At 38.1% G+C, this 15128-nt stretch overlaps 2 protein-coding genes and 2 non-coding genes across 4 annotated transcripts; all 4 read left to right on the top strand.

Moving 5' to 3' along the window:
• Positions 1–32: 32 nt before the first annotated feature.
• On the top strand, positions 33–105 carry trnaa-agc. The gene has a single exon. It is a non-coding gene; the product is annotated as a tRNA-Ala (tRNA).
• A 521-nt stretch (positions 106–626) lies between these two features.
• On the top strand, positions 627–699 carry trnaa-agc. The gene has a single exon. It is a non-coding gene; the product is annotated as a tRNA-Ala (tRNA).
• Positions 700–1234: 535 nt separating this feature from the next.
• hnrnph1l (heterogeneous nuclear ribonucleoprotein H1, like) lies at positions 1235–7408 on the top strand. The gene is made up of 11 exons (XM_036588424.1): positions 1235–1340; positions 2349–2446; positions 2546–2701; positions 2788–2931; positions 3897–4035; positions 5038–5219; positions 5408–5520; positions 5644–5779; positions 5866–5949; positions 6173–6271; positions 6831–7408. Exons 2-11 carry the CDS (start codon positions 2362–2364, stop codon positions 6917–6919), a joined length of 1227 nt encoding a protein of 408 aa, XP_036444317.1. The 5' UTR covers positions 1235–1340; positions 2349–2361; the 3' UTR covers positions 6920–7408.
• Positions 7409–8718: 1310 nt separating this feature from the next.
• hbegfb (heparin-binding EGF-like growth factor b) lies at positions 8719–12742 on the top strand. Its single transcript, XM_036589054.1, has 6 exons — positions 8719–8933; positions 9199–9378; positions 10968–11130; positions 11301–11453; positions 11575–11662; positions 11826–12742. The coding sequence occupies exons 1-5, from the start codon at positions 8891–8893 to the stop codon at positions 11645–11647; spliced, it is 612 nt and encodes a 203-aa protein (XP_036444947.1). The 5' UTR covers positions 8719–8890; the 3' UTR covers positions 11648–11662; positions 11826–12742.
• Positions 12743–15128: the final 2386 nt, after the last annotated feature.

Here is a 15128-nt window from a genome sequence, read left to right as displayed (position 1 = left end):
ATGAACGCTATGCTGAAATCGCGGTGCATGTCGGGGGATTAGCTCAAATGGTAGAGCGCTCGCTTAGCATGCGAGAGGTAGCGGGATCGATGCCCGCATCCTCCAAATTATCACCTTTTCAAACGTTTTATGTCGCCACAGTTTGGCGATGCTGTAGCATCACCGCAGGAATGGTCATACTGAAGCAGCTCGTCAGTGGGGAGATTCTCTTGGTTACAGCGCAGCTTCTTGCAGCAGAAAAACACCAGGGTGTAACGTTAGTTAGTGAAAATGACTTTTCCGAGTTCTTCGCGGAGGTACAGGTGTTCTTGTTGTGAAGCCGCATCACATAAGTGAGATCAGAGATCTAGAAATGGCTCCACACATAGAAATGCTTTCACTGAATGTATGAAATGTGTAACAATAATGCACCTGTGTACTGAAATAGAACATAAAAAATAATAATGTAATTTTATAGGTTTTATTTTTTTTTTTTAACTGTGGCACTTTTTTAACAGTTTATTCAATGCTATTGTATCAACCGTTCTTGCAGTCTAGCATGTCGTTAAACATTATACATTCAGCAACAATCATAAACCTGTGACATATTGGTTATGTGGGTGTTGTACACCACCTGGTGGTCGTGAGGGGGATTAGCTCAAATGGTAGAGCGCTCGCTTAGCATGCGAGAGGTAGCGGGATCGATGCCCGCATCCTCCAAACGAACGTTTTTGCGGACATTTTACCGTTGTGAGATGCTTAATTCACAACCGAGTTCACTCATATTGTCCACCTAGCTCCTGTAATGCCCCGTCCGGCAACCTAAACAACACTAACGCACACGGTAACATAATTAATTGTTATTTATTATAATTTATAATTATTAATTATTGATCATTTAAAGCTTTGCGAAGCAGAGAAAAACAGTGTAGTAGTACTTTTATATGTAAATAATTAACAAGCAACCAGGTGTAACATTTTTACTGTTTATTTATTTCCAAAGATATAAGACTTTTAGCCAAAACTAGAACTTAACATCCAAGAACATCCTCATTGCAGAGACGCGTTGGAGCCTTTACTACACCACAAATGGGACTGGACAGGAGAAATGGAAGAAAGTGTTTAGTGGGAGGCTTAGTGAGTGGTATACGTCCTAAATCTGTTTTCCAACCGCCATAAAACTTAAACAGACCGTAAAAAACGCTCGGTGAGTGGGTGTCCGCCAGTGCGCAGGACAGCACAGCACAGCAGGCGGCAGCACACAACCCGGCATGCTGTCAGCGACGGAACAGAAGAAGAAGAGTACTGCGCGGAGAGAGGAGGCCGAGCACGCCGGGAAAGTAGCGACTACGAGCAAAACGGTATTGTTTAGATTGACTTTTATATTATAGCGGTTTTACTGATAAAACTGTTATACCGTTTAACAGATTGTGAACGGGCCTGCTGTTGTGCTTCAGTTAATTTTTACTTGAGTCGAGGTTGTTGAGAAGAAGATGGAGTTCAGGGTTGTGAAGGCCTGTGTGTTTATTGAGCAGCGCCATTTGTCTTTGTTCTTGTTTTTCACTGCTCGGTTTGAGGTACAACAGCCTCTCTAAACGCAGCTAACCGGCGCGGTTCACTGCGCTGTGCTTATATTTGAACTTTTTATAATGAAGTGTTCTCACTAGCTTAACAAGTGAAAATGTCAGATTTAACTGGCTCACTGTTGACTCAGTGGGCTTTGTTCGCCCAGGTGCTACAGCTAGGCCCCATTTGTGCTAACAGTTTGGCGTACCGAAAGGGGAAGCCCACCGATTTTTCAAATTGTGTGCGTAATTAAATGGTTAGCATGTTAACAAAATCATTCAGAATGGTTTGGTGTAAAATGATTTGTTTTAGAGAAACTTAGCGAGTCAGAATTGTTCACTGTGGTGCTGAAAGGAACCCAACCAGACGTACGAGGAGTTGAACGCCTGTAAAAGCTCGGTCCCAGAAAGTATTACAGGATGTTTTGTAACACTTTTCTGATAACGTTTTGGTCGTAAACTATTTTAAACAACATATTTTAATCCATTCGTAGTAGAGGGATACATGAAGGGTGTTATAAGGCAAAATAGTCCCCAGAGAAAACTTTTTTTTAACCATTATTTTACCATCATCAGCATTACATACAAAAATCAGAAGACACCACTGTAAAGAAATCTGAGTATGTAAGTTTGTCTACAATTAACCATTTTCACACCAAACCACTTTTTGTTTATGACTATATGTGAATGTCTCAACCACTGAATTATACAGAAAATTTAAGAAAATCCATGATATTCTCTTTTAACTGGAAAGTGGATGGCCACAGTTCTGATCGTTGTCCGTGTTGTTGCTTTTAATAACAGTTGTTGTGTAAATATGGCTGAAGACGAGGGATTTGTTGTGAGAGTCCGGGGTTTGCCATGGTCGTGCTCTGTGGATGAAGTGGGCAGATTTTTTTCAGGTAAGAAAGTGGGCTTGCTGTTTCTAGCTTAAATTTTCTTCAGCTGCACACTATAAAACTCTAACTTATTTTTCCAACATTTGTTTTTTTTTCTTTCAGATTGCAAAGTTGCTAATAATGGCACAAACATTCACTTTACCTACACCCGAGAAGGCAGACCAAGTGGAGAGGCTTTTGTGGAATTTGAGTCAGAGGAAGACCTGAAGATTGCTCTCAAAAAAGACAGAGAAACTATGGGGCATAGATATGTGGAAGGTATAGAACTGATTAACCTACTTTTGACAGTGTTGCTTCATTCCTGTATTCTTGTTCTGACCAAGTGTTGTTTTTTTTCCTTTCAGTATTTAAATCAAACAATGTGGAGATGGACTGGGTTCTTAAGCACACAGGACCAAACTGCCCAGAGACAGAAGGAGATGGACTAGTGCGGCTGCGAGGCCTGCCTTTTGGATGTAGCAAGGAGGAAATTGTACAGTTCTTTTCAGGTGTGTATAAGCAGTATTAACCACCATTTTACACTACCGGATTCTTAAAAGGTACTGATGGCAGTACTTATGCTGTACTGCTTATATTTGAGTTACTGAGGCAGTAGTGAGTATTGGGTCTTTTTTAAGTGAAATTCCACTGATTGTTCATTGTTTCTGCGTAATTCAGACATTGAGATGTAAACAGAGTCATGCAGAGTGATTTGGTCTCAAGTGGTGCACTGTGGAAAAACTTATCGAATCAGGGGTTGCAAAGTCTGCAACAAATTATAGCCTATGTATGTGTGTTTTTAATATATATGTGTGTGTGTATGTGTGTGTGTATGTATATATATATATATATATATATATATATATATATATATATATATATATATGTATATATATATATATATATATATGTATATATATATATATGTATATGTATGTGTATGTGTGTGTATATGTATAGGTATAATTTCATTCCATGTATAAATTTCTGCCATGCATATATTTTAATAATGTGTTTGGCCAGAATCTTTGCTATCGTAAAATTATGTTTTAGGGAGCAGGCAGAGTATTGAGATCATAAGGACCTTTTTAGCTTTTATGTTAGACGTCTTGTTCTTTTCACCGTCGCAATGTACAATTCTGTCTCGCCAAATTTCTCTAGAACAGAGCATTGTAAGTCAAACCACTCTGAATGACTCAATCGAATTATGCAGAAATGTAATAATTGAATTATGCACAAACATTGTTAGTCCCCCCTTTTAATGTGATCTGTTGGTCCATGAGTTCTTTTTTTTTTGTTTTCTTTTTTTTTAAACGTTGACTGAAGGACACCACCTCTTGGACTGGATGTTGATCCTTAATCTCAGAACTAATGTGTGTGATCTGTGCTTTGTTTTAAATTAAAAAATGAAAAGAATGACTGGGCATGTGATTTAATATGTCCCCTGCTGGGGTTATCTGTCCTTGGGTTGAAGGGTTGGAAATCGTGCCAAATGGGATAACATTGCCGGTGGACTACATGTGGAGGAGTACGGGGGAGGCCTTCGTGCAGTTTGCTTCACAGGATATAGCTGAAAAGGCTCTAAAGAAACACAAGGAAAGAATAGGGCACAGGTGGGGATGGTTGGCGGGTTCAGCTGCTTTTCTTGTGGAATTCACCTTCTTTATTAAACTCTTAGGCCTTGTTTGCTGGGCACAAATTAAGCCTTGCTGAAGACAAAAGTGCCTTTTGTGGATGATGCCCACAGGCTGTCTAATTTAGTCTTGACTTAATTTGTGCCTGGAAGACTGGCTTGTAATGTGTTGGCGCTATACCTGATTAATCTGCACTCCGACATGCACACGCCTCCTGCAGAGGATTTTTTCACTATTTGTGCGGTATATAAATATTATTTCTAATTCATTAACTATTTAGAGTTATGTAGTGTTCTTTAATGTGTTGAGACTATGTGTAGGCCATAATATCAATGTAAGCACTGTTGTGCATGCAACAAGTGCCTATTTGCTGAGCCATTAATGAATGCATGAATATATATATATATATATATATATATATATATATATATTATATATATATATATATATATATATTCTTTCATTTACTGGTTCAATCTAGGCCTGTAATGCTACTTTCTTATAAATGTTAGGATTTTAGCTAAAATTTAAATAACAGAAGTAATGCGTTGTCAAGGACTGACACACTCACACTGCTGTGCTGTTCGTTTAGCGGTAAGAAGGTTTTTGTTTTTTTTCTTTCTGTGCTTCTTCAAATGCACATCTGATTTGAGACAGACTGAAGCTTTGGGTTCTGTTAGCTAACAGAAAATTGAAGAGTTGCAGAGTGGTTCTTGGTGTGGTTTGTGCCATTAGTGATCTTGTTTTCCTAACTAGCAATACAAAAGGTGGTATTCAGAGACATTTAATTAATGTTAAATGCTGGAATCTTCGACCACCAAGCCACATGGAAATAGCTGTATGCAAAAGGATCCACAGTGCAGTTGTATTTGTAAAAGTTCATTGTTATCTAGATTTGGGAAAAAAAAAAAAAACTGTGTATGCTGAGTCTTTGCATTAGCACTTGTAGCTCTGCTCTAATGCCTGTCTGTGTGTATGTAGGTACATTGAGATCTTCAAGAGCAGCCGTGCTGAAGTGCGAACACACTATGAGCCTGCCCGTAAAGGCATGGGAATGCAGAGACCTGGCCCATATGACAGACCTAGCGGAGGCGGCCGAGGCTATAACAGCATGAGCCGTGGGGGATCTTTCGACAGGACGCGGCGTGGAGGCTATGGAGGAGGTGAGATCTCTTGTCGACCTACAGGATTAAACCATTGTGGATTGCTGTGGTTAAAGGTTTTACAGATTTGTGTGCATTTGAAATGTAAGATTTATATTTTCTGTTTTTCATGACTTGCTTTTAGCTGATGGATGACTCTTGTTGTACATGTAATTTGTGCCCCCCCCCATCTTGCTTATTAAATTTAGGTATGTCAGATGGGCCCTACCGTGATGGTGGTTCCAACTTTCAGAGCACAACTGGCCACTGTGTACACATGAGAGGGCTTCCCTACCGTGCCACAGAGAATGACATCTACAGTGTAAGCATGTAACATGCAACATGCATGAAGCTTGCGTGCACAGCTGATTTCAGGCGTTGTTTTTTTTTTTATTAGTGTTCCACCAAAATTTCTAAGCTAGGAAATATCTCTTTCCTCGTGCAGTTCTTCTCGCCTCTAAACCCGGTGCGTGTTCACATTGAGGTGGGTCCAGATGGACGGGTGACCGGAGAGGCTGATGTGGAGTTTGCCACGCATGAGGATGCTGTGGCTGCCATGTCCAAGGACAAGGCCAATATGCGTGTGTACTGCTGCATTAGGATTGATTTTGTAATTTCATCTCACTGTTTTCACTTTGGCTTATTGGTTTCCTTTTTATGTTTTCAGAACATCGTTATGTTGAGCTGTTCCTAAACTCAACAGCAGGGGGCAGTAATGGAGGCTATGGAGGCCACATGGTTGGAGGAATGGGTGAGTTGGTGGAGTGGGTCTGGTATATTAACACCCTGGTGGGAGAATAACTTGTTTGCTGCAAATGAAAATAATACAAATAATCCATCTCTCAACAGTGACTGATGGTGGCCTAGCTGTCTGCTTTAAGACATGTCCATCAGCTTAGAATGGTTATAGCTTGTGAGGTGTCATAACACTTTAAACATGGTCCATATGAATTTTTGTTCTCCATTGTTTGCAGGTAATCAGTCCTCCTATGGGCATAGTGGTCAGCAGATGGGAGGTGGCTACACTGGAGGGTATAATAACCAGTCCAGCATGGGGGGATACAATGATTATGGTAAGCATGATCTGTGTGGCAGTCACTTTCCATAAAGCACATCAACTTGTGTATCCATGAGCTCTGAACCGTGACTATAAGAGACGTAACATGCATCTGAAAGAGGTGATTGAATTGCATTGATTTTGGAATGTTGTGTTATAATTATCATTGTCCAGTAAATTTGGATTACTTTTTTTATTTTTTGGCCAAAAATTTGAATGTTGTTTTCAAATGTTACAATCTCCCTGTTAAATATTTTTTTATTGTGAAAATGGTGAAAAGTTTCTGAGGTAAACTTGTTTTAAATTAAAAATAACTGAATTGAACCAAAGCAGTCAAATGATGTTAAAATGTGAAAATCCATGATGTAATAAATATTTATTAAATTGTTGTTACTCCTCAACAGGATATGTTTCTAATCTGCTCAATATAGTGTTAATGCGTAGTAAAATGATTATAATTCATTCTAGTATATACTTTATAACTTAGTCATACTCACTGCAGTTTAGTGCCAACAGTTAAATGCTGCTGCTGTTGCTCCACGCCAGCCCCAACATGTGCTATTCTTTCTTATCAGGTAATCAAAACAACAGTTACTATGGCAGCAGTCGCGGCTCCATGGGCATGAACGGCAGCATGAGCATGGGCGCAGGGTGGGGCATGTAGAGCTGTGACGTAGCTGAGGCTGAAGAGACATTTTGTGTGGAATACCAGGAGGGACACTGTTTGTGAAGAGGGTCAATGAGTTTGTTCCATGTGCGGAATGAGGAAAGAACCTGAACATGTCCCACCCCTCCATTCAGAGTGTTCACGTTTTTTGTTTTTTGTATTGTGAATACAGTCAAAACAGTAAAGTACTATGGGCTCCTGTTTTTTTTAGCCTCATGAGCAAAGTATATACTTGTAAATACATGGAATGTCCAATACAGGGACTGAAAGACACTTTCCAATTCTGTAACATTTACGTTGATTATGGATTTTTTACAATTTGTAGAAGGTTGTAAATTTTTTTAATGAATTGGAAAAAGAATTGGCAAATTTGATACAAAATGCTGAGATTTTAATTTTTGAATTGTTAAAATCCTTTCTTCACATGGTGTATGACTGATTTCTGTAACACATGGTAAATAAAATTATTTGTGGTTACATCATGAATGGCGTCTTCTGTATGACACGTTTAACTGAGCCAAACCAAGATTCTTGCTTAAGAATTGGTTTATTTAAGTGAGGTTCAGTTTGTTTTCACTCCTGGTTGCTGGTTATCCTCTTTTACCTTGAACTCTCCCAAACATAATGCTCTTTTCCAATGAATTGGTCCTTTTTTTCAAAATATGTCCAAAATAAGAGCTTCAAGTTGGTCATCTGGGGTTTGAGGGAGAGGTGAGGTTTGATTTGTTCGAATCGTGTTTATTTTTTTTTATTTATTTATTTTTTCTTCCTGCTGTTGAAGGTACTCTCAACACAAGTTCAGTGCCAGCTATATTTTTCTTGCCTTGCTTGTTTTATTGTCCAGCTTTCGTGCTCATAAAGAACCGAAAAGACCATAAGCTGGACAACTCTGTTCATTCTTTGTACAGACAAGCTGTTGCGTTCAAAGATCTCTTCAATCCCCTTCATCCTTGGTCTGCCAAATGCCAACTGTATCATTAAATTATATCTTTTTGAATGTGGTTGTATGTATAAAAAAATTAAAGCTACAGCTCAATTTAAAGGACCCATATCCTACATCACTTTTTGTTTTTTCAAAAGGCCACGTTACCCTTTTTTTTTTGGTGTATGTACCAAAAACAGTCATGGTTTATTTTTACATGAACAGGTTGTTATTTTGTTAGTGTCTTTAAGAATATGTACATAACCGTTTGTTCTGATTAGCTGCTCTGTATGGTGCCTGATACGTTTTAAAACTTGCTGAAACTTTAAAATGTTTACATACTACGTCGGACTCCTTTATTTTAAGGAAAGCAGAGGGAAAAGAGTTTTTCCATGGAATGGGTCCTTTAAGCTTGATCTGCTATGGTTTAATCTTCAGGCTTGTAGCGATTAGTCTCGAATAGTGTAGTATTAAGTGATGTCATTCTTCAGTTTGTGTGTGTGAGGCAAATGAGAACTGATGTAATTTTGGAAACTGGTTCGTTGGTGTTGCTGAGTCAGGCAGTGCAGTAGATCATGCACAAGGTGGCGCTCGACAGTAAAATACAACTTGCACGTTAGAAAAAAATAACTCTAGAAAAAGATGTTAAACGCCTAAATCGTGCGGATGGGAAAATGAAAATGTGTCATAAGGTCACCTAGAAGCAGCAGGTAAAGGCGTACTTAAATACTTCATTACGACACGTGCGTTCTTGGAAGAATCTGAACGTGTGAACTCGGAAATGTCTGCGGGTTATTTATTTATTTTTTTATGCGCAGTGATTGATTAGGCGTGTCCGTGAATCACGAAGGAAGTTTACACTTTCCACTGGCCCTATATAACAGCAGGGGCAGTGCACTGATGACTTCTTCAGCGTCGCTCAGTGCCAGTGCACCACTGCGCCTCTCCCAGCTCATTTCCACTCGAGCTGAGCACCGAGAACAAGCTGAAGCCTTCAGCTCCAGGACTCACTGGACTCACGACCAGCTCCTCAACCTCTTCGGAATATGAATACTTCTCTACTTGGACTTCTCTTCATCTATTCTCTTGGTGGGTTTTTATTAACACAGCAGGTCTCTGAGTTTTCAGCAGGCGGCTGTATTGTCAGTGAGCAGACAGCTATGTTAGTCTATAAGGGTTGAAGTTCACTGGCTGTGCCTGCCAACTAAATACGCTTTTAAGACGGCTAAACCTGCTTTAATCAACCTCATAAGCGCGAGAGCCTTTATTTTTATGGTTCGTACGTATGATTTTGATCCAGTTGTGTAGTTTTCTTTGCTAACAGACTCACCTGTTTACTTGCTCTTTCTTACAGTTTTCCTCAGAGTGTCTCTCGGCGCGTCCACGGCGGAGCGCGCACTCACGAGTCCCACAGCGGGGAAGCTCTCTTACACTCAAAGTCAGAGTCCCGGCACAGGCCCGCGCAGGGACGAGGACAAATACGATAGCAACGAAGAGGAGCTTTCTGGGGACTATGAGGATGTCCACCCCCAAGGTACAGAAGCCGCAATTCACTTAAGGAGGAATTCCATCGGCTTTTCAACATTTCTGTACAATTAAATTATCAGGACTTAAATAACGTCATACAGAGTGTTTTAATGTGAAATGGTGCATTGAAGAGAAACTTATTGACTCAGGTTTCTTTACAGTGGTGTGGATAAGGAACAAGGCATTTTATTTACTATCCAAAACCACCAGTGAACTTAGATGTGCTCTGAATTTTTATATGTAATGTCGATGATGGTAAAATAGTGGTCTGAAAAAATAACTTTTATTGGGTGTTACATGCCTTACAACACCCTTCTTGCATCCCTCCACCAGGAGTGTATAATAAATAGGTCAAAAGCTATCATAAAACAATGTTTCAGACATTTCATGAAATGGCTGTCTGTGAGGTAGCTTTTATAGACATTATCAGGTCCTTATCACCATGACTTTTTAAAAATTCTGACGTGTCTCTACAAACCACTCTGAATGACTTTGTTTACATCTTAACAATAAAATTCAACAGACATATTGAGAAATCTGTGGAATTCCCCTTTAATGCCTTAAAAGGCTGAACTGTGCACCGTATATGGTTGTCAGTATCCATAGCTATATCGCTTTTGCCAGAAGAAAACCTCGTATCTCCATTTTTTGACGTTTTTCAGTTTTTGACATGATTTGAAAATACCTGTTACCCTTTACATAGTATGTAAATTTTACGATTAATGAGACTAAAAGAAATGACCGAAAATGACTTGGAAAAACATCTGGTTCCATTGACTCACATTAAAAGTAAAGTAGGTTTTTTCCTTCTCTTGTAACATTATCGTTTTGGAGATACAAGGTTTTCTTCCGACAACAGCAATATGTTGGAAAGCTCATATGTAGACATTGATCAGGGGTGGGTAGAATAGCTTAAATACATACTGATGCAAAAGTATTGTTGCTTCTATGAAATAATAATTGAAGTTAAAGTATCCTTCAAATAACAAGTAATAATACAAGAGTGGCAGATCAAAAAACAAAACTATTGGCGCACTAACTTAAAGAACTGCCGCAGAAAATAGACACTATTCTTCTGTTTTTGATTCACATATTTGACTTAAAATTAAATAATAAACTTCAGAAGTCAGCATGGGACCAACCACTGATACCAATATAACATAATGACTCAACATTTCTTTAAACACAAAATGGTATTTTTGTAACATTTTTGTAAATAAATGTTAATGACTCAGATGTGAGTAGAAGGTAGGTTAATTTCCTCACGGTGCTTTAGCGTAAGTAATGGTATTATCATTTGAAAATACTCAGGAAATAAGGCACTGTAATTGTACCTGAGTAAATGTAAATTACTGCTCACCTCTGATTATGATGATACTGTAGGCCACATGAAGAGCATGTTTCCTCTAAACAGCCACCTGAGTCACTGTCTGACACCACTAGGCTTTGTGATTTACAACTTTACAATAAAGTGTAACAATACAACACATTAGCACTGTGGTGTATACTGCAGAAGTTGAGGTAGTATTCGTATTGTAAATGACTATTAGAATTAGGCCTATTTTGACCTACCATAGGCTTCTTTTTTGTCTACAGTGGCATTTTCCACCAAACCTAAGGACTCCTCTGTGATGCCCCTTACACAAAACAGAAGGAGAAGAAAAGGGAAGAAGAACCCCTGTTTGAGGAAAATGTACAGAAACTACTGCATTCATGGGGAGTGTCAATACTTGGAGGGATTAAATCATACCTCTTGCATGTAAGTCCCACAAAGTTATATTACTAGTTAAAGTTAAACTGAAAAGTGTCTTACATTCAGCCAGGAAAACATTAATAAAACATTTATTTTAATAAAACACGATCTTTTTGCTCCCTGTTATTATGCCTCTGCTCGTATATATTTTAACGTTAAATGGGTTCTTCTTGCAGATGTGAGCCTGGATATGCTGGCGAGAGGTGTCACATATTTACGTTGCCTGTTGTTCGTGAGCAACGCTACAACCAGACTGCGGCTTTGGCTGTAATAGCAGTGATCCTGTCTTTGATGTGTCTCACCTTCATTGGCATTATGTTGGCCTTCAGGTTCGGTCCTTTGTCTGTGTACAATCACACTTGGTATAGTTAGTATAGAGTAGTATAGAGCATAGTTTGCTATTGTTTTGCAAAACAGATGAAAAAACAACAGTGTAATGTTCCTTTGCAGATGTCACAAAAAAGGTGAGGACGACGTGGAGAGCGAGGAGAAGATAAAGCTTGAGGCAGCGACTGTACCGTAGTGCTGAGAAAGCAAGGTGAGTACTGTGACTTTGAGTAAAGGGATGAAATTATTCAAGCTGTGAAAATTCTGTGCTGGATGTATTTGGGTGAAATAACGACATTATTCATGAGTATGAAAATTACTTTTGGTTTGTCCTGCATTCGTTATTAATGATCACTTACAATGTTTTATTATAGAGAGAGAAACCATTGGTTTGGTGGACATGCAGAGGGAACTTGTGGCCGAGGGAACTCGTCACTGCTGAGGAATCTGATGGCTTCTGTCAAATTACACGGATGCCAAATACTCGCATGAAGGATATAATGAACTTTGCTTTGAAGAGCTGAGCTTATCTTCCATCTGCAGAACTCAAAAACAAGTCCATCTGTATGAAAAATGTTCAAGAAATGAAGAAAATCCCTGAATGTAGCTGCATCAAAATGTATTCATCATTGTCCTTTCTATTTATTTATTCTTCTCTTAAAGAGAAGATTGCTTGACTGTCATCCTTGAAACACTGAAAATTATTTATTTATTCTATTTATTTTGCTATATAATCATTTTGTATATTTACAGAATGTACTGTGTTTGTCAGATGTACAGTTCGTAAGTAGTTGAACAGAGGCTCTGTACTCCATCACACTGGATTTAAAATGAGATCACTGTCCTGAATAGTGTTCTTCACTCATTCGCTGGGATCTACCTTGGACTGCCAGTTTATTTACTAGTGGTAATCTCATTGTGTTCTTGTTGTCTTGGGTCTCATAATACAGTAGCACAGAGCTGTACAACAAACCAGTGAGCAGCCAGTTATCCAATTATTTACAGTTCCTGAAGTGTTTGTTTTATTTCTAATTCCAATGTGCTTTTGTACAGACACAAATTGTTGTGTCACTGTCCAATTACTCACAGACTGCACTGTATTTTTTTAACTGTACAAATATATTTATTATTGTAAAATCAAGTAACTTTCTAAAAATGACTGCCTTTTATGCTTTATATGTTGTTACGCTACACGTTTGAATTTACATATAAACTGAAAAAGAAGAATGCTGACTCTAATTCAAATGTGTAAATTGGTTCCACATGAATAAAATATATTACATCAACTCAATTCTTGCCTAAAATGGGTGAGGTGAATGGAAAAATTGGGTATTCATGTAGAACTGATGTATGAATTTTAATTAAGTTAGCATTATTGTTTTTTCAGTGTAGGATACCCCTAATTCATCTCAACAGATTTATTTATACACATACTGTGAAAAAAAATGAAAAACTTTGTGGGTTTATTTTGGCGGTATTAGTTTATTTTGTGGATACTTTTGGAAAAAGACTTAAATGAAACATTGCTTTGGTTTCAAGTATATTGAATAAAATGAAAGACTTTCAAAGTTAAAATGTGTTAAACACTGAGGTCAACATAACCTTAAGTATGAAAGCCAGCAGCACCAGTTCCATAAGCAGCATCTGATATTTGAAAGAGCCGTGACTAATTTGTGTGAAAAGGACTTTTATAACTCAGACAGACTCATTAATGGCGAGCCTATCACAGGACTGCAGGGGTCCAGCAGTGAGATGAGTTGCTGGTCCTGATACATCAGCTCTCAGAGGGCTAAACCCACCTGGTTAGTGAATCTGTGGTGCTGCCTCAGCAGCTTTCTTAACAGGTTCTTCTACAGTCTTCTCTACTACTGTCACTGACTACCACCTGGTATAGTATCAATATACTAATCAGTACTAGTACTAATGGTAGTGAATTGTTTTGACTATATTGTTTAGTATTGTAGTATGCGTTTTCTCTTTATAATGCTGTTGTCCACATGCATTTTTATAAAATAAAACAACACGGATGTTTATTTCACTCTGCCAATATAACCAAAACTAGCTAGGTAGATGAAAAATAACTTTGTTTTTCTTTTATAATGAGGAAGTTGGACTGTTCGCTTTTTTTTATGAACAGAGACCTGAGTGGGTCAGAGTAATCTCGCTTTAACTGGGTGGGCCTGCGTTCAATAAGCCACACCCACAATTTGTTACACTATAATTACCTTATTATTATCATTACCTCCGTGACCAACATTTGTCATTTGACAATGAAATCAGTATTTGTCCAGAATTTCCCACGGTAGTGCTAGACATCAGTTTTACAGTTAACAAATGTCAACAAGTACTGCACCACAAACGTTTATTCAGATTCACATTGTGTAATTTATATTCAAAAACAATCAAATGTAGTTCTCACAAGTAAAAGTAAAACCTTCCATCCTTTTATGCAAGAACTGAATTTGAACATAACAGCTCAGTTTAGAAAAATGAATTTTTAATTGAATTTATGCTATTAAAAATGTTGCTCCCTTTAAAATGAGTTGGGAAAAGCCACAAATTCATGGTCAGAACTGAGGGTAACACTTTATTTGGATGGTCCACAGTAGATTCTTTGTAGATGCTCAGTATATCTTTAAATAACATTCAACTAAATATCTATTAAATGCAACTGAACTTAAAGTTGAGTGTGAAAGATTCTATCAAATCTATCCTTGATACTAAACCTAACACTAACCCTAACCTCAAGGCAAAATCTACACCTACTCCTAAACCTAACCCTAACCGTAATAATCTATATAATAATGATAATCAACTATCACCAGAAATGTTGTTATTAATTGAAGTGTCTGTAGATTGTCTATAGGAGACCATCCAAAATGTAATTTCTATAAGTAAATGTTTAATGTTAACTTTAGGCTTAATTTTGACTTTTTAGGTTCAGCATGTCAGATTTCACTTTCTTATATCAAATATCAGATTTTCTGAATTTCTGGTATTAGAAAAGCAGTGGATTAAAGCTAAAATAGCTTGTCACAGCCATACACGTTCAGTCTACATGCAGAGAAATCCTGCATATCATGATCTAGCCTCCTACACGTACATTTTGAGAAACGCCCACCTACAGCACTGTTGTAACACTGCTTTATCAAATAACTTTTATCAAAAAGTAAACACGTACACAGGCTGACGATTGTCTGGTTTAAAAGGAATGCACTTAACCAAACAGGTAACTCCCGCATCTACCTGCATTTTTTTCCCAAACAGTGCATAACCATACACAGCTTATGCTGTGACATTTTATTGTTTTTTGAAAAATATATGCCCATTTTGAATTTGATGCCAACAACATGTTCCAAAAAAGTTAGTGGCAACAAAAGGCTGGTAAAGTAGTGTAATGCTAAAAAAAACGCCTGGTGTCGATTGGCAACAGGTCAGTAACATGACCGGGTATAAAAGAGCATCCCAGAGAGGCTGAGTCTTTCAGAAGTAAAGATGAGGAGGGGTTCACCACTCTGTGAAAGACGAATAGTGCAACAATTCAAGAAGAATGTTTCTTAATGTAAAATAGCAAAGAACTTGGGGATTTCATCATCTATGGTACGTAATAACATTAGAAGATTACGAGAATCTGGAGAAATCTCTGTATGCAAGGGACAAGGCCAAAAACCAGTATT

Source organism: Colossoma macropomum, unplaced genomic scaffold (genome assembly GCF_904425465.1).
Source record: "Colossoma macropomum unplaced genomic scaffold, Colossoma_macropomum, whole genome shotgun sequence".
NCBI classification, from domain to species: domain Eukaryota; kingdom Metazoa; phylum Chordata; class Actinopteri; order Characiformes; family Serrasalmidae; genus Colossoma; species Colossoma macropomum.
Note: the sequence above shows the minus strand (reverse complement) of the source record. Positions and strands in the feature narration are given on the sequence as shown.